This window comes from Nicotiana tomentosiformis, chromosome 2 (genome assembly GCF_000390325.3).
Source record: "Nicotiana tomentosiformis chromosome 2, ASM39032v3, whole genome shotgun sequence".
Taxonomy (NCBI): Eukaryota; Viridiplantae; Streptophyta; class Magnoliopsida; order Solanales; family Solanaceae; genus Nicotiana; species Nicotiana tomentosiformis.
Window position 1 is genome coordinate 119,399,588 of NC_090813.1, and position 20,529 is coordinate 119,420,116.

The following is a 20,529-nucleotide window of genomic DNA, read 5'->3' on the forward strand; positions in this document are numbered from 1 at the left end:
TGACGAGTCAAACAACATCATCTAAATTGAAACATAGAGAATATATAATATAATAGGTGTAATAAAAAATGGGACCAGTTGCTTTACCTGCTTTAGGGTAGGGCCGCCCCTGAGTATAATTAATCCCGAGATTAGTTATCTCAGAATTGTAGTATTTTTTTATCTCCATGAAAGGATAAAATAACTAATCTCGAAATAATTTGTCTCGGGATAACTTCTTTCCCACCAAATTACCCTTAGCATACTGGTAGTAAGTATCATATTATATGGCGTTGTCCATGGGACACATAATAATATGAATTATTTGCTATAAAGCATATCAAACCTTCAAAACATTAGGGACGGATGTAGGTAAGTTATCGGGTTCATTTGAACTCGGTACTTTTGATGCAAAATATAAATTTATATATAAAAAATTCACTAAAATTATTATGAAATAGTAGCTACAAACCGATATAACTTAAAAATATAATAGGTTCAGTGCTAAAATATCTAAAAGTTGAACCCATATAATTTAAATTCTGGATCCATCTCTGCAAAATAATAACATAGTATAGTTCCTTCACATATATCACCATCAATAAGTGAAAACATATAGGAGGGGACATGATAATTTACTTACTATACGTTTGTATAAACGAGAATGAAAATTAACATTTGTAAACCATATCTCATTGACAAATAAAGCTTTCTTTAAAATTTAAATAAACTTTGAATCACCTCATATTTTAACTTGCAACGTCCCTCTATACATATATTGTCCATCTTTCCAAGATTGCCCCTAGACGGAAAGAAGACTCATGCTTGACATATTGGAGAGCACTGTATAGACGATACACCGTTCTTCAGAAACAAAATATTTGGCAACCTTTAGAAATTAAAAAAAAATGGTAATAATTGTAAAGTAAATTTGGTGAGAAAACAATTTATAAAAGTCATGAGAGGAATGGTATAGATCCCATGTAATTTCTACTTTCGACATTGATAATGCAGTATTCAGTTTAAAGTAACCTTGACAAGGATTAAAGTTAATGGAGATAGAGAGAGAACTTGAGTGAGAACAAAAATAGAGATAGACAAGACTTATTAATCAAAGAATATAGTTTTGAAGATATCTTTTCAAACTGAACATAGTTTGAAAAGATTTTCCACGTAAAATCTATTTTATTTCCGTTGTTTGACTATGAATATTTATGCGATACACAGTTGGTCCCAACAATAATTTCTTTTGCCCTTTATAAAATTCACGTAAATCTTTTCCGATTTTAGTCCTATATACTTGATTTAAGAAGAGGGCCCAAGTAATACCAAATGAGCCAATTTTTATACTTTGTGTAAGTTTCACTCAATCCTAAATAATATAAAAGAGTGTACATAAATATATTTGGTTATCGAAATCAAACTTCAAAGAAAACGTGTGTTCAACAAATTATCCAAGAAATTAAATAAACATAAATTTGCTTACAAAAAGAGTAGCAAGCATTCTTCAAAGGATATATCCAGCTGCTGCTATTTCCTCATCCAACAATAATGGAGCTACAACTTTATTCCCTTGCTCTTGCCACTTCCCTCACATTACTTTTCCTTCTGATTGTGAAGTTATCTAAGAAATTAGCAAAAAACCCTAATCTAAACTTGCCTCCAGGTCCATGGAAATTGCCTCTCCTAGGTAGTATTCACCACTTAATAAGCATATTACCTCACCATACTCTGAGAGATTTAGCCAAAAAGCACGGCCCGTTAATGCACTTGCAGCTTGGTGAAATCTCTACAATAGTTATTTCGACTCCTCAAGCAGCCAAAGAGGTATTAAAAGTTCAAGACATCGCATTCACAAATCGCCCTGAGCTTTTAAGTGTCAAGATTTTGTGTTACAACTATTCGGATATTGCTTTTGCACCCTATGGAAATTACTGGAGACAAATGCGTAAGTTGTGCACGTTAGAACTCTTGAGTGCCAAGAATGTACAATCATTTGCCTCTATAAGGGAGGAAGAAGCATTCGACCTTGTTGAATATGTGAAATCAAAATCTGGATCCACTATTAACCTTACAGAAAAGTTGTATGCTCTTACAAATGCTGTAATTTGTAGAGCAGCATTTGGGAAGAGGAGAAAAGAAGAATCAGCATATTTTATGTCTTTGATAAAGGAAGTGTCTTTAATGGTAACAGGTTTGGATATAAGTGAAGTGTTTCCTTCACTCAAATTTTTGCATGCCATTACTGGGACAAAAGCAAAATTAGTGAAGCTTCACAAAAAGCTTGACAAGGTGCTTGACATGATAATTGAAGAGCATAAGGAGAACCTGCAATTAGTAAGCTTGAAAAAGAATGGTGAAGAAGAATCAATAAGAAAAGAAGATTTGGTGAATTTGCTATTGAGACTCCAAGAAAGTGGCACTCTTGAATTTCCCTTCACTGCAGACAATATCAAAGCAGTCATATCGGTGAGATGTCTTTAGTTTCTTTTTTCTGTTTTTTTACATTAGTCCATTCTAAATAAGTCGTATTATTATTCATTCTTCAAATGGCTGCATCTTATCTAAACTTCGGCTACTAAAGGGGTACGTGTTTGTTCATTATTAATAGAGATTTAAATTATATGTTACAATTTTTACAATGTGATAGCAAGTTATTTATTGTTTTACCAAATTATTAGTTTATGCTTATCGAAAAATATACATATACAATTTATTTAAAACCCTTTAGAGGAATTTATACATAATACAACTTCTTTAACATTTATTTATAAATTTACAACTGCTTTTAGAAAATTTCACAAAATACAATTTATTATAACTTTTTAACTTTTTAATTAGATTACTAAGTTCATAAACTCCTAAAATTTCTCCCCTAAACATGGGACACTGGCACAAATAAATTGTTAAGTGGTCGGTTACATATTACCTAATGTTTTAGACTCCTATAATATTTCAACCATCCCTGTATTAATCATTAATACAATCAAAACAAATTCACTCTCAACAAAAATATGCCTTTTCAGTTTTAAATTATAGAAGGTTTTCATTTTTGTTTTCTCCCTTACAACCCCGACAAACCATACAAGGCTGGGGAATTTTGCAGCCGAAAGTGTTTGCTTTTCCCAAAGGCTTTTTGACAATGTATGATTTTATATTATATATACTATATATATATTATTATTATATATTTAATAATATATATATTTTATTTGTTTCCCCAAGTTTGCTTTTTCTTTATCTCTCCATAGCAAAATGTCTTTACTTCCCCAAGTTCTTATATGATGTATTATTGTATATTATATATATATATATATATATATATATATATATATATATATATATATATATATAGTATACAAACATTGAACTCAAAAAAAAAAGAAGAAATATTATTAACAAATATACTATACTAGTATATACACACACTATGTATTACTGTATATTTTCTTTGGATAATGATTCCTTCAATGTATCCAATAAAATTATGGGTCTTCTTAATTTGATTGATTAATTTTGCACAGTTAGAGAAACATGAGATTTTTTTGATGTATCAACGTGGTTATGAGATATTGTTATAATTTTCATCAATAATTAACAAAATGGAGAATGTTTAGGGGCTAATTATGGGATATGTTATTCCCCTTTAATAGGAAATTTGGTGTACTTGTAGGTATATTTTGGGAAAAGGGTCAAATATACCCCTCTACTTTCATATATTATCTTTATTTAACCTCTGTTATACTATCAGGCTAAATTTACCCCTACCGCTATACTATCGGGTCAAATTTACCCTTATAATCAGCAAACTTTTAAAAATACCCCTTGATATGTTAAGTAATACAAAATCTCCCAAATTTCTTTTATTTAAATCACTTGTTGTTGGTATTCTTGGTCCACTATTTTTTAAATAATTGACATTTACCTGCTTTCTGAATTAGAGAAAAAAAAAGAGAAAACTATCAAATAATACAACCGAATAAACAAAGTATAATAAATTGAAAAATCTAAATTAGGTAGCTTTTCTAAATTCTAAAAGTATTTACAATATCCCAATTTTAATGAATTCGTTACACCAAATGTGTGGAGACTTTGCAAGTATCAGCGATTGAACTTGAAGTTCCTAGGAGACTTTACATTGTCTAATTCAACTTTGCTTTAATTAAATGCATATACATTGTACACTCTTAAGTTAGTCGATCGAACTCTATGCTAACCAGGCAATGACAAAATATATTTGCATATACATGTACATACATGATGATCAACTGCATATAATACATAATAAATAGACCCACTAAATTTTACGGTGTGTATATGATTAAAAATAAATAAATTCTAAACCAATTTTATTTATTACAAGAAGAGAAATGGGTGCATTGCTAATTTTAAAAAATAAAAAATAATTTGTATAGTCTAGTAACTTTAGCATTCACATCAATAGTAAATTTTAAAAATAATGGAGCAAGAAGAACAACAAGTGATTTAAATAAAAAGAATTTGGGAGATTTTGGATTACTTAACAGATCAAGGAGTATTTTTAAAAGTTTACTGATTATAAGAGTAAATTTGGCCCGATAGTATAAAGGTAGGGGTAAATTCGGCCCGATAGTATAACGGAGGTTAAATGTATACAATATATAAAATTAGAGGGGTATATTTGGCCCGTTTCCCGTATATTTTTATACATCTGTTGTAGAATATGTTATTCTATTATTAGTTGTAGATTAGGAAATATTTTATAAATTCCTAAGTAATTGTGAAAATTTCCCTTTTTTATCCCATTAATCATAGAACTTAAACTCTATTAATAGAAGCCTATTATCAATATTTTTTAAAACATTTACTAAAAGAATTGATAATCATCATTACTACTAATAGAAGTCCTCGGTTAAACCATAAAGTACTTTCTCTATTCCATTTTATGTGTGATTTTTTCTTTTTTATTCGTTAAAAAAATGACGTATTCTATATTTGAAAATATTTAATTTTAACTTTCTCATTTTATTTTTAATTGCATTCTTTTATAGCCACATAAATTTTATGGAAGGTTTAAGACCATAGAGTTCAAAAGTTATTTTTCTAAATCTATTATATGCTGAATCAAACACCGTTACATAATTTGAAACCGTTGGATTATTTATGTAGGTCAAAGTTACAAGTTATTCATTTGATGAGTTACCCATAATTTGCAAGTTGCAAGTAGTAATAATTGTAAATGCATGCAGGACATGTTTGTAGCCGGGACTGAGACTTCAGCTACCGTTCTTGATTGGGCAATGGTAGAAATGATGAGAAATCCCAAAGTCATGGAAAAGGCACAAATAGAATTGAGACAAATTCTCAAGGGAAAGAGAAGAGTAAAAGAGAATGATTTAAAAGAAGTGAGGTATCTAAAGTTAGTAATTAAAGAAACTCTAAGGTTACATCCACCACTTCCTTTGTTACTTCCAAGAGAATGCAGGGAGCAATGTGCAATTAATGGATATGATATTCCCATAAAAACAAAGGTAATTGTAAATGCATGGGCAATTAATAGAGATGTTGAGTTTTGGGAAGATGCTGAGAGATTTGTACCAGAGAGGTTCAATGATAGTAGAAATAATATGGAATTTATAGGACAAGAGTTTGAGTATTTACCATTTGGGGGAGGAAGAAGAATGTGCCCTGGAATTTCATTTGGTTTAGCCAACATTGAGCTGACTTTAGCTCAACTTCTTTATTATTTCAATTGGAAGCTGCCTAATGAGATGAAGCCTGAGGATCTTGATGTTACTGAAACACCTGGTTCTAGCTGCAGAAGGAAATGTAATTTGTATGTAATTGCAACACCTGTAATAATGGAATAATTGATAGCTAGAAATTGTGTAGCAGATGAATAAGAAGATGAAAGAAAATGTAAGGTACTTAATTGATAAGTATGATGAGATATCAGTAATTAATTACTGTTTTGTGATATTTTCCTTTTCAAAATTTAAATTCTTCTAGTTTGATGTACTTTTACAGATTTGAGCCCTTCCCACTCTGATATTTGATCAGATTGTTGGTTGCACCAGCTTGATTTCTTATCCATCTGGTACTTATGATCCAGTGTTAAGTTTTGAAACTTTGAATAATTATTTAAATATCATGATATATGGTTTGAAGCTATGATCATTTTCATTTTATACTAACACTTTCAAATAATCAATTTTGCTCTGAACATATTTTTGGAATTATTTCATGATTAACTATCATCGGGATTACTGGTATTAACTTCTCAATCAAAGTTTAGATGAGTTTTGAGTAAGGAGATTTCTCAATCAAAGGTAATACAAAATTGTCTGGCAGTATGAAAAATGGGATAATTAAGCAAGGTAAACTTGTATTTATCAACCATACATTACGTCTATAAATTAATCAACAGTATTTGATTAGCTCACGAGGATGGACCATTAATGAATTAATTATGTGTTAATAACATTAATTGTAGAGTAAACTCACCCTCTTCATGATTTTCAATTTCTTTTTTTATTTGGTGGCACTTTCATGGCGTCAACTAGTTATTATCAAACCATTTACAACTTCAAAATAATATTTCAACTCTTTTCATCCTTCACTCCTGTTTAAATAAGACTTTCTGATATTTAACAAAATAAACTTCAAAATCTTCCTTACATTTAGTATCCATACGAATACTGGCTAAGCAATATTTTAAATATATAATATTTCTTTTCCTAATTATCTAACTATGAGCAAATAATTTTCAATCTGGAAACAGTTTATAGGATAAATTTCCCTATTATAAAGTCTTTCTTGAAAAAATCAATCCCAAGTTAAAGACGTAACGTTTTGTAAATTTGGACTTTTAAGAAGTTGAAAGTGACAATATTTGTTTAAAATTTCGCTTTTTTATTAGCCTAAAAAAGTCCCATCGATAAACACATGATCCTCGCTAACTGATAATGAACATGATCGAACAAGTAATTGAAAGACCACCTCAATTTTTAGTCTCACTAATGAAATAAAGATAAAAGCGAAATCCTCATTAAGGTAGGAGGAGGAGTTGATGTTTTCTTAGGAAAAGGAGACGAAAAATAAGGAGTTGGGTTTTTATCATTGTCTTCCAAGAAGTAACCCGAAAGTGGATAGCTATGCCTAAGGTGTGATTAACATGGAGAAATCTGATATTAACAGGAACATAGCTATCAATATCAATGTTTTAAAAGGCATTTTCGGGGCGAGACACGGGGCGAGGCGCACCAAAAACGCTCCGAGGCGATGGTGTGGGGCGAAAGTCTCAAGAGACATAAGGGGTGTACGCACGGGCGTTTGAGACGCGTTTTTTAGTGAGGCGTAAGCCCAGAAACATTTTCAAATTAAAATAAAATTTGTTGAATAAATGTTTCATATAATATCCAAATTCTCAATTCAACTTGGTAATTATTCAAAAGTTTTAAAAAGAAACTAAAATGTATTAAATTTAAAAGTCAAGACCTTTTTTATTAATTGAAACCCTAATTCATGGTCTTTCCCAATTCTTTATCTTGTCCGCCAGTCTGCTAATATCTCCCAAAAGCAACGAATATTCAATTTTATTTACAAATACAAAGAGAACTTCATTCTCCTTCATATCACCAAGTTCAAAGTTCAAATTGCAGGTTAGTCATCCTTTTTGTTCCTTCACGTAGAAAACTTTATTCTTTTACTCAAGTTACTTGTCCTTCTAAATAGCGTATAATAGATTGTTTTGACTAGTTTTTTTTATGGGAATGGAGCACATCTATATATATAATTTTCAAATATTTATAGTTTTCTTTAATCTTTATATGAAATTTTACCTGTTTAAAAATATTTACTGTAATTATATTATTTTATAAAATATTAAAGATTAAATATCTATGGGGCTTACGCCCCGTGTCCCGGGGCTTACGCCCCGTGTCCCGGGGCTTACTCCTCACCGAGTACATATCTCGTCTTACGCCCGCGCATTTTAAAACACTAATCAGTATTTGGTGACCTACTTATCAAATCAATCGAATTTGATAACTCTGGTCCAGATCCTATATTTACCTTAAGATATCCATTATTTAGAATCCAATAATTTACGCGGACTAGAATCCCAAACTCATATCGGCTTGTGGCATTAAGTTCTTGCAATAACCTTAAAGGGAGTAATAGAGCGAGCAGGCACAGAGTCCTCTCTGTTTTATGACTATGAGGGTTATTGGAAAACCTTTTTAAGCGCTTAAATTTCGATTTTTATGCCCTATTAATTTTCTTGGCCTTTTTAATACTTAATCAAGTTTCAGGCTTTGTGGGGGGAAATGAATCGAGGTACTAAATTCGAAACGTGTCTCTGCATTTTACGGGGCCATGTTACTATATATTGAGCAATTTTATGAAAAGATCTCACTGCATATAGTGAATTTCATTTGATTAGTTAAGCAATTACTTGAATAGGTAGTCCGCAGTATAAGCCAGATTAATGTTCCTAATGAGATGCTCATATTACAGTTCTGTTTATCCGTAAAATGTTACAGTTGAATTTGTAACGTGGTTTATAGACAAGCGAATCGATTTGATTCCAAAACAATAGATAAATTAAATAAAATGCAACACTTAGCATTGAAATCGAGATACGATAGTGAGTAGCCTGGTTCCGGGAGCAAAGCTCCCGAAGGCGGTAATAGCAATGTTAATAAGCAAGAAATAAAACGTTATTGAGCTTTTAAATGGTATATAACATAAGTTTGTCAGAAAATTTGTCTGCTTCCAATGGTTGTTGAAGTCGTTATTTATAGTTGCACATAGGGAACAAGGTCCTAAGATCAAACCCCTCTTAAATGACAATTATGGGGGCTATTGAAGAATGTGTAACGACAAGCTATCAATGTCATATTCTTTATGACGGACTATATAGTTAACACGGCAGAATATTCCTCATTGAATGCTATCGGGTGACAGATATTCCTTTGTCTTCATAAGTAATATTCCCTTCGGGGGCTTCCCGGTGCAACCCGAAACTACTGTCCCCGGTCTTGATTTCTACCTATTTTTTATCTGTCTTCGGTTTCACGTGTCATTCTATTATGCGAGTATTTAATATGAACTAATTTTACCCAATACAGATAGTTCCCTTGCTTTTCGGTAGCACATTTTTGTGTCATCGGGAAGTTGGTAAAGATACCTTTCTTGACGGAAAATTTTCAGATCTTTTCTGAAAAATTTCTGACGCTTGATTAGATGCATGTCTCTCCGCATTTAATACCTTGAATACGTGTCACTCCACAATTCAGCAAAACGTTCGCCGGTTCTTGAGGTAATCATGACCGCAATTTTAGCCGCCTATTCCTTTACTTATACGCCTCATTCTCTTTCTTTTACACTTCATAATTGTTTGAACTCTCTCAAACTTTTCTTACTCAACTTTCTCTTGCTTTCATCTTTCTTTAAATTTTATCTTTAGAGAAATTCCCGCTTCCTTATACTAACCATGGCCTTGATAAGCGAAAATTTTGACTGTTTATTAACACACCTTTTTGCTTTTATTTTAGTCCGAAAGTATTGATTTATATTTTCGAAACTAATAAAATTGTACAAATTGCAAGAATGTTGGAAGTTTAGTCTACCATAATGAAATCCTACTCAAAAAGGAGTATTTCGAAGCATGAGGCATTAAAGGGCGCAAATGCAAAGAAGTGCAGTCTGCAGAAGAAATTGCGGACCGCAGAATTTCATCTGCGGCCGCAAACCAAGCAACAGAATCCTAGCATGATTTTGACTAATATGTGGTTGACCGCACATGAATTGTGGAGCCGCAGAACAGGGCTTTCACTGATAAAAAATTTAAAGTTTAGAGAATATGTAAAAAGACCAAGTCGTGACGCCTTGTTGAAGTGCGGACCGCACAAGAATTGTCTCTTGTGCGGCCGCAAAAGTTGCTTCGCAGCCGCAATCTAGAAATGTGCGACTGCAAAACCCATTCTCCTACCAGCTGAAGAAATCTGCGGACTGCACATGGAATTGTATGACCGCAAAACCTCCCAAGGGGCATTTTTGTTTGCGATTTTTGACCCACAATAAATAAATGAATTTCACAATTTTAGGTCAAGTTTTGAGGTAAAAAGCTATTGTAGCCGTTACCTTGTGCCATTTTAGGAAGTTTTTAATTATTTTAATGTTTAAACATTATACTTCATCAATTTAATCTATGATTATGGGTTTTATTTGAATTTCTTCTTTATTTTCTTCAATACCCACTATGAGTAGCTAGATTTTTACTAGGATTGTGATCCAACCCTAGTGTGTAACCTTATGGGTATTTAATTTAATATTTATTTATTATTGAGTGTTGATTATTTAGCCTAGTTCATGCTTCAATTTTAGAAATAATGGTTGCAAACATTGATTCATGCCTTTTTGACTTCGTCTCTATTTGAGAAAGAGGGACCTAGTCTAGGATAACTTGGCTAACAATAAATTGGGTTAATTGAGAATTCGATTAGCCTAATTAAAGGGTTCAAACTAGAGATAGTAAGAACCCAACTTGAGCTCATATCATCTATTTTGTTTGATACCCATTTGGGTTTGCGAAAGTCAAATTGGGCAAAACCACTCTTTGACCGAGAGGTATTGAGTGGGTAACGTAGAGTTGAGAGTTATAATACATCCAAATCAAACAAACAAGTGTTAACGTATTTAACCTATTAGGAAAACACCTAGGTCATGGTCACATACCTAGGCTTTTAAACTATTTGGAAAAATACCAAAAAACAATCATTCATTTCTAGTTTCTTTTACTTAGCTTACAATTGTTAGAGTGATAGTAGAAGTATAAATCAAGACTTTTTGTGGAAGTGAAAATTTAGTTAATCCACTCATTTTCTTCAAGTATATGCTCCTAACACCCCTTATAACTCTGTGTGGATTCGACCCCGACTCATAGTTGGGTAATTTATATTGTATACGACTGTATCATAACTCTTATTGAGGTGTGTTATGGACGTCATCAATTTTTGGCGTTATTGTCGGGGAGTTATAATGGTGTTAACTATATATTTAGATTTATTTTTGGAATATCTTATTTCCCTTCCGTGTTAGTAACTTATTTGAAATAATTTTAGGTACAATCATGGCAGCAAACAATGATCTCAGAAATATGTCTTTGGGGGATGTAAACATCGAGGATGAGTAAGTTGAGGAGGTACCTGTTGAACCTCAAGCCAATCGAAGAGGTCGGGCGCCTCATGACAATGTACCCAGTCCACCCCCACCTCTACCACGAGCGGGTCCACACTGGGTGTTACCCAATGAACAATATGCTAGTGCAATAGTCCCTCCCCGTATTAGGGCGAGCAACTTTAAAATCACCAATGTGATGCTCACTTTGCTTGAGCAACAAGATTTCTTCACCTGTGCTCCAACTCAAAATGCGTATAAATATTTGAAGGAGTTTGTGGATACTTGTTGGGGGAGCAAACAAACAAATGAATATGAGGATGCATTAAGGCTGATGCTTTTTCCTTTCTCTCTACAGGGGAAAGCTTTAGATTGGTTTGAACGATTACCGAACCATTTCATTCACACTTGGGATGAGTTGGTGGAAACATTTATTGCTAAGTTATTCTCTTCCGGGCTCGTGGCTACTCTTCGAGATGAGATTTAGGCATTCAAGCAAGAGCCAAATGAACCACTACATAAAATATGGGAGCGATCCTTGCCATTGTGTTTGCAATTGAAAAGTTTCGTCCGTACTTGATGGGTACAAAAGTCATTGTCCACACGGAGCATACGACGCTTCATTACCTTATGATAAAAAAGGACTCCAAATTTCGGTTGATGATATGGGTATTATTATTACAAGAATTTGATATTGACATCCACGATAGAAAAGGGTGTGAAAACCAAGTGGCGGACCACTTGTTTCATTTGGAGGAGGAAGGGAGGCCGCATGATGGCCTTGAAATCAATGACTCCTTCCCCGATGAGCAACTCTTGGCAATTTCAATGAAAGAGGTGCCATGGTTCGCAAATCTAGCAAATTTTCTTGTGTGTGGAATCATCCTGGATGACTTCTCTTCAAACCAAAGGAAGAAGCTCAAACGGGATTGTTAAGATTATTATTGGGATGAACTATACCTCTTATATATTTGCACGGATAGGGTGATTAGAAGATGTGTACCGGAAGAAAAGCAAGGTGAAATTTTTAGGGCTTGTCATTCTTCGACATATGGTGGTCATCATGGTAGAGCGAGAACAAAAACCAAAGTTCTTAGTTGTGGTTTCTATTGGCCCACTCTTTACAAGGATGCAAGTGAGTTAGTGAAAAGATGTGATGAATGTCAACGGGCCGGGAGAATCTCAAAGAAGAATGAAATGCCTCTCACTACTATTTTGGAGAATGATATTTTTGATGTGTGGGGTATTGACTTTATAGGCCCTTTTGTGAGTTCTTGTGGAAACACCTACATCTTGGTCGTCGTGGATTATATGTCCAAATGGGTTGAGGCCATTGCTTTACCCAACAATGAGGCAAAAAGTGTGGTGGCTTTCTTGAATAAGAATATTTTCAAAAGGTTTGGTACTCCGCGTGCAATTATAAGCGATGGGGAGTCAGGGGAGGGGTCATATTTTTGCAACAAGGATTTTGACACTTCACTTGAAAAGTATGGTGTTACTCACAAAGTCACGATCCCCTATCATCCACAAGCTAGCAGGCAAATGGAAGTCTCCAATCAAAAAATAAAGAGTATCTTGTCTAAAACGGTGAATGCTAATCGGACGGATTGGTCCAAGAAGCTTAATGATGAATTATGGGGTTATCGAATGACTTACAAAATACCTATCGGAATGTCACCATACCAGTTGGTGTTCGGGAAAGCTTGTCATCTTTCGGTGGAGCTAGAGCACAAGGCTATGTGGTCTCTAAAGAAGTTGAATCTTGATTGGGATGTAGCCGCTAACTTAAGGGTTGCACATTTGAATGAATTGGATGAGTTCCGGTACCATGCTTATGCAAGTTCGTCCTTGTACAAAGAAAAGATGAAATATCTTCATGACAAATACATTTGGAACAAAAAGTTCAAGGTGGGCAATCTTCTATTGTTGTTTAACTCAAGGTTGAGGATGTTTCCCGGGAAGCTAAAGTCTAAATGGAGTGGTCCCTTTGAAATTGTGGGTGTGACACCTTTTGGTTCATTAGACTTGAAAAAAGAAAACAATGAAGTATTCCGAGTCAATGGTCACCGGGTGAAGCGCTATTTGGGAAAGGTTGGAGATAACCACGCGCTAATGATCATTCATTTCACTTGAGGGTATTATGCGTCGTGCCATGATGTTAAATCAGGTGCTTCTTGGGAGGCAACCCATTTTTCTTATGTAGTTATGTATTATTTTTTGTTCTAACCTGATTTGAAGTGTGCTACAGGGGTGAGTGTGACTCACATGAATTGTGGACGAAATTATGGCTAAGAGTTCTAAGGAAAGCGGACCACATTTTAATTGTGTGGACCGTACATTTGTTGGTTCTATAGCAGAAGAGCATTGCGACCACACATTTATCTTGCGAACCACATAATAGAGATGATGAAAATACTAACTCTCTAAAGCTTTAGCATGTCAGTACGGAAGTTGATCTATGACCGCACATAAAATCTACGGCTGTACATGAAAATGTATGGACCGCATATGAAAATGTGCGGACCGTAGGTAAAAAGCTGAGATGAGGTCCCCCAGGTACCAGGGTGCGAACCGCACTCGTCCTTTTTCCCCTTAGCAAACAATTGGTGTAAATAGAGGAACAAGGCCATTTTTACGATTTTCACTCTCTGAATAAAAACAATTGTCCTCTGTTGAGTTTTCTTGGAAATTTCATCCGTACACACACACAACTACTTTGATCGTTCACTCATTACACTCACTTCATCTGGTACACTTCAATTTCAAGTTACTTTTTATTTGAGTTTAATTTGTAGATTTTTAGTTCTTTTTAGGCCATTTGTCATTAGGGTTCAATTGTATCTATGGGACTGGGTCAGTATAATTCACTATTTTTTACAAGGTTGTCATGTCTAATTGTGCATTAAATTGAAAACCTAGATAGAAAAGTTTGATATGTAGGTAAATTTTGAAATCTGCGGCCGCACTTGAAATTGTGCAGTCCGCAGATGTTGAATTTAGGGCAACTTAGTGAAGAAGGGATCTCCAGCCACAAGTTAAAATATGCGGACAGTGGAATTCCCATCGCGGCCACAGAACAACACATTTACTGTTATTAGAGAGTCCTTACTTTGAGACTCCAATGTGTGGCTGCAAGTTTAATTGTGCGGACTGCAGAAATCTTGTTGTGGCCGCACATTAGCCAATTCTCTGTCATTAGAGAGTTGGCATTTTTGGGCTTCAGAGGTGCTGGCGCAAGTCAAATTGTGCAAACCGCACTTCACTTCTGCGACCACAAAATAAAATTGTGTGGTCTGCAAGTCCCCATCTGCGAGCGTAAATGAAATTGTGCGGACCGCAGATCACTTTCTCTGCAAGCATGATCTAACTGTACACCCTCATTGTGTCCTATGGTTTATCCTTTACGTGTCCCTTGTGTATGTTTGAACATTAAATTGCAACTAACAATCGCCTTTGCTTGATACAAACATTGGTTCGATCTACAGGATGAGGCGACACTTCAAAAGGGAAAGGTGAACCTTCTCGGGGCCGAGGCAAAAGTGCCATGCCCTTTGGCCAGCAAAAGACAATGAAAAAGAAAGCACCAGCAGGCAGAGGGAGAGGCGCAGACCTCTCTAAGACCAGCTCATATGTCCCATCTAGGGAAGTGTCAGAGATAAACTCAACCTCTATCCAGGAGCAGCCGGCCATACCGTCGAGGCCATAAGGGAGATACCGGCTTAGGGATGAGCCGTCCTCATCTCATATCACTTCCGAGGGATTTGAGAGTGCTAGTCAGGCTTATGAGCCATCGGCTACACTAGATCCTGAGGCATATGTTTCTACACGAATTCATGATATCCGCGATGATGGCAGAGGGGGAGATGCTACAACTGCCGACCTTGAAAGATCAAAGAAGAAAGAGGTTTGGGAGGACCACTTTGTCAGTCTAGCCGCCTTCACCAGCTTCTGTATGTGATGGCCAGTGAGGTCGCTAACTCTTGAGCAACAATTTCGTTGAAGGATTTGGAGAGGTACAACCCAGCCATTTTGAGATAGTTCAGAGCATGCAAGGTGTGGATGTGGTTCACCCAGATGTGATGGATGCCAAATAATACCTCGTCCGTGAAATCTATGCCAATATGGCTCATATAAAAAAAGGGACAAAGGTGAACAAAGTACGTAACCTCAAGGTGAGGTTTGATCAGCATACACTCAACACATACTTGGGCTTTGAGGATGTTGAACCAAAGGAGTATCTAGAGAAGTGCTCCTTGGGGGACGAAGTTCGACCTTGGTCAACTGAGATTCTAGCACCATTGGGGCCACCACTACCATGGATTGCCTCCGGAGCTCCCATTCAGCAAAATACTCTAAGTTTTGAGGCAAAGGGGTGGCAGACATTTGTGTGCAACATGTTGGATTCGTGCCAGAACGAAACTCACCTTCCTATTCCTCAAGTAGTTCTTGTGGCATCTATTATGGCCGGGTACCCAATCAATGTAGGTGCTGTGATGTCGGCCAACATATCAGTGATCGCATGGTAGGAAGATGAATGTCTTACCTTTGACTCGCTCAAATGACCTTTTAATTTAGGAGGTGGGAACTAATTTATTTGCTTGAGGACAAGCAAAGACTTAAGTTTGGGGCAGTTGATAAGTGGGGATTTTGATGGCTTATTAACACCTTTTTGATTTTGTTTTAGTCCGAAAGTATTGATTTACTTTCTTGAAACTAATGAAATTTTGCAAATAGCAGGAATGTTGGAAGTTTGGTCTACTATGATGAAATCCGACTGAAAAAGGAGTATTCCTAAGCACAAGGCATTAAAGGGCAAAGAGGCAAAGAAGTGAGGTCCGCAAAAATATTTCTGCGGCCACAGAGGGATTTCTGCAGCCACAGAAGAAATTGTGAACCGCAGAATTCCATTTGCGGCCACAAACCAAGCAACATAACCAACAGGATTTTGACCAATATGCAGACCGCACATGAATTGTGCAACCGCAGAACCGGGCTTTCACTGACCAAAAAATCAAACTTTAGAGAACATGCATATAGACCAAGTCCTGATGCCTTGCTGAAGTGTGGACTGCACAAGAATTGTGCAACTCCAAAAGTTGCTTCGCAGCCGCAATCCAGAAATGTGTGGCTGCAAAACTCACGCTCCTGCTAGTTTAAGAAATCTGCATACCATACATGGAATTGTGCGGCCGCAGAACCTCCCGATGGGTATTTTTGTCAGTAATTTTGCCCCACTATAAATAGACGAGTTTCACAATTTTAGGTCAAGTTTTAAAGTAAAAAGTTGTTGTAGCCATTACCTTGTGCCATTTTAGGAGGTTTTTGATTATTTTAGTGTTTAAACATTACACTTCATCAATTTAATCTTTGATTATGGGTTTTATTTGCATTTCTTCTTTATTTTTTTCAATACCCACTATGAATAGCTAGAGTTTTACTAGGGTTGTAACCCAACCCTAGTTTGTAAATCTTATGGGTATTTAATTTAATTCTTCTTTATGATTGGGTGTTGATTATTTAGCCTAATTCATTGAAGAGCGCAAAACACACTTAAATTATGCTCGCTAGTCAAAGATAGTATAGTATAATATCGTATCCACATGGATTACAGTTAAACAATATTCTTGTAGTTTTTAGGTTGATTGTTATCCAGGAGGATTGATCGGGTCCAAGCATGCACTACTATTGAATAGCGAGGATGGTTGAAGCAGTTTTACCCAACAAGGTCGGGATCGAATCCACAGGGAGTTAATTTATTTGGAATTAGGTTTATATCTAAGTCTAGATGCGTGTTTTGTTCCTAATTGCACTTCCAAACATGAAGGTGTTGATTCTACTTCTATTTCTATTTCTATTATATGCTAAGATTAAAGCTAAGTACAATATTTTTGATGTTGGTTTTCCAGTGTTTAAAAGGACTAGGGTAGTGACTTTCACCTAGGTGGACATCTAACGGGTAGTAAGAATCTAGGGCAAACTTGATTAATTTGGGATCATAATATAGTTATCACACCCAAATACTCACTCTATATCTCTCGATAGTTTGAGTGAGTTTGCCCAATTTGGCTTTCTCAAGCCCAACTGGGTATTCATGCAAGTCATGTGATATTAGCTCAAGTCGGGTATTACTATCTCTAGGTTAACCCTTTAATTGGATCTATCAATTTCTTGAATTCACCCCAATTCCTTGTTATCCTAGTTTTCCGAGACTTAATCCCTCTTTCTCAAGAAGAGACCAAATCATAAAGGCATGAATCAGTGTTTGCAACCACTAATTCTATAATTCTAGCAAGAACTAGGCTAAATATCACTAACCCATAAACATTCAAGCCCTAAAATTCAAGACCCATTAAATACCCATACTAGGGTTGAGTCACAACCCTAGCTATGGGTCTAACTACTCATAATAATAGTAGAAATCAAAGATAAAGAGAAGATATAATCCATAATACTCAATTAAAAGATGAAAATCTAATGTTATAAGGTAAATCTTGTACAAAATTGCCCAAAAAGGAAAACCTAGCCGTCTCACGTACTCAGCAAAAACATAACATGACCTAAAATTGACAAAATGATCTATTTATACTAAGCTAAAATTTCTGGACAAAAATGCCCCTGCGGAAGTTTCGCGGCCGCGTAATTCTGACTGCGATCGCACACTTGCTTTTGCGACTGCGTAATTCTGTTCGCGGCGCGCATTTCTTCACATCTAGACCTGGGTTGAACCTTATTTCGCGAACCGCATAATTTTCACCGCGTCCGCGTGAGAGACTTCCGCGGTCGCGTAACTTTTACGCGGGCTGCCCTTCTCAGTTTTTCTTGAATCATGCACTCTCTGAACCTTAGCAACCACGGTCCGCGGAATTCCCATCGCGGCCGCATCTTCTTGTCGCGATCCGCATTCATGTTTGTGCTCAAAAGAACATCTCTCTGATTCTTCATATCGCGGACCACGAAATAATGGCCGCGTCCGCATTGATAGTTTCGCGGCTGCATAGTTTTGTCGCGGTCCGCATTCCACACCTCTTGGCCCAATCTTGGTTTTTTTGTTCAAGTTTTAACTCCTTTATGAGTTGATTATGGCTTCTTTGGCTCATTTTGAACAATCCCTGCAAGCAAGCATATCAAGTTAGTTTCCGGGGATACCTTCACGCATTTTTGTTTCCCAAAACACAAGTAAAAGAGAGCAATTAATAGGCTAAAATCCCTACTTATCAATTTCCCCAAACTTAAGCTTTTGCTTGTCCTCAAGCAAATAAGGTAATTTCCACCTCCACAAGAAAAAGAAAAGGATATTTCAGCTGGCCTAAGGTGACTTCATCAAGCATCAATTGGGACTAACAATTACCCTCAACACAAATGAATTATCAACAACGTCGTGCTATGCCCTTTTAAGTTCCATAGTTCTAATGTGACACTAGAGCATCAAGAGTTGGCTCAATTCATCAAGGAAACTCGCTCTCTCACATAGGTGATTGTGGATCCCAAACTCCTCCTCTTCTACTCTCCATAAGCAAATCTCGCTTTTTAGAATGTAACCCTCAAAACAAGGATTGTGAAGAAGTGCGCTCATCAATCTCAAAAGAATGACACAAGTCCGGCTCTAAGTACCATAAGCTTGTCCCTTATGTAAATCATCACTAATGTAAGCTCACTCAACTTGAAATCATATAGGGATTTATCAGGGATGTAATGAAGGCTTTTGGATCAAGGTAGGACATAACGAAATATGATGGTTTCATATTTCATTAAGCACTCAATTTTCTCATTTTGGCTCATACTTTCTTGACTCTTTGAGTCATTTTTCTTCTTCCTTAAGGGAACTAGAGAGACAAACCGTCACTCTTTCTTACTCATGACAATCATTTTTCTCCTTTTCTCATCATTCCTTGCCTTTCATAATTATGTTCTTTGAATCCCTTCAACCTTTTCTTTCTTTTTAACGTATTTCTTTTTGGCTTTTCTTCCTTTTCTTTACCTTTCCTTTTTCAACAATTCTTTTTTCTTCTTTGAACCTTTTATCACTTTTAAATTACTTGTCTCTCCCCCAAACTTATACTTTTGCCAATTGTTCATCATGAATGCTAAGGAAAGATTGGATGCCAAGAGAGGGTCATTATAGAACGGATAAAAGCTTGTAATGGGGCTATTGAATGAAAAAGGCTTAGGCTCAAAAGAGTTGACTAGGGATATCATATTGGTAGCTGTGGAAGCTTTCAAAGTACAAATTGGACCAAGGAGAGCCTACAATCATTTCTCAAGTCGAGCTACACTTAAAATTTTGCCTAGACAAACATTTAGGGCAAGTTCTAGACTTATTGGCACGGGACTTGGATTTGCAATTCAATACCTCGCCTCTCAAGCTGCTAGATCAAAGAAGAGAACAGAGTCGATGGCCCACAACAACCCTAGCTAAGATTGGAAATCACAAATGGTTCAAGGAAACCACTCGACTAAGATTTGCCAATCAACTTGTCTCTAACCATGAGGTCGAAGGTAAATGTGTTAGTACCAAGTGAAGCCTGCTTGACACACTTTTATTCATTACTACTACTATAAACACCAAAACAAAAAGAAAACGGACTCCATCCCTTAAAAAGGTTGTCACGCCATCCATCATTGGGAAGAGCCACCCGGTTCACACAACATCAAACTTTGGAAAGAACCGTGGAATTAAGAAAATCAAAGGCTTATTGATCATGCAGAATGTAAAAAGAAGCTAAAAACTCAAAAATAAGCTACTAAAGGAAATAAGAAGCTAAGCTTTTAAGGAAAAATACGAAAGAAGTTATGAAGTAAACTACAGAAAGTAAAATGAATATGTACAATAATGGAGTGAAACGAATATATACAAAGTGGAAATGAATATATACATCGAATGGTAAAGTTATATACATACTAAAAGTAAAAAATACGAAAGTGAAAATAACAATAAATAAAGGTAAATAAAAATAGTATCATAGTTATTACAAACCAATGTCATCAAATCATAACCATATCAAAATGGACCACCCCCTCAAATAAAAGATAGCATTGTCCTCAATGCTAATATCAAAATAAGATCAGGGAAGGGTTACAGAGTAGAGAAAACTCCCTATGTGGTCTCTGGCTGCATAGGATCATCAGCTCCCTTCGGTTCCTCTAACTGGATCTCCAAATCCTCTAACTAGGGGACCACAAATCCTCTAACTGGAGTTGTGTCTGCCTCATGCTCTTCTGCCTGTGCTTCTGGGGAATTCTCCTATATAAGCAAGTCAAGTGGGATATCTCCAGCATAAGTGAACTTCTCTTCCTCCATCTTCAGCTTGTCCACTGATTTCTTTGAAGCCTAAGTCTTTCTCATCTTCTTTACCTGCTTGCCCAGATCCTTGATCACCTTTCCATGAGTAT

The 20,529-nt window shown here is 35.7% G+C and overlaps 1 protein-coding gene across 1 annotated transcript; it reads left to right on the plus strand.

The window, feature by feature from the left end:
• Positions 1 to 1,316: 1,316 nt before the first annotated feature.
• LOC104110142 (premnaspirodiene oxygenase-like) lies at positions 1,317 to 5,937 on the plus strand. The gene is made up of 2 exons (XM_009619582.4): positions 1,317 to 2,448; positions 5,208 to 5,937. Exons 1-2 carry the CDS (start codon positions 1,531 to 1,533, stop codon positions 5,826 to 5,828), a joined length of 1,539 nt encoding a protein of 512 aa, XP_009617877.1. The 5' UTR covers positions 1,317 to 1,530; the 3' UTR covers positions 5,829 to 5,937.
• Positions 5,938 to 20,529: the final 14,592 nt, after the last annotated feature.

Excerpts from the sequence above, each read along its gene's own strand:
- LOC104110142 (XM_009619582.4), top strand. The coding sequence starts at position 1,531 with ATGGAGCTACAACTTTATTCCCTTGCTCTTGCCACTTCCCTCACATTA. Across the intron at positions 2,449-5,207 it reads ATATCAAAGCAGTCATATCG|GACATGTTTGTAGCCGGGAC; the intron begins GTGAGATGTCTT and ends AAATGCATGCAG.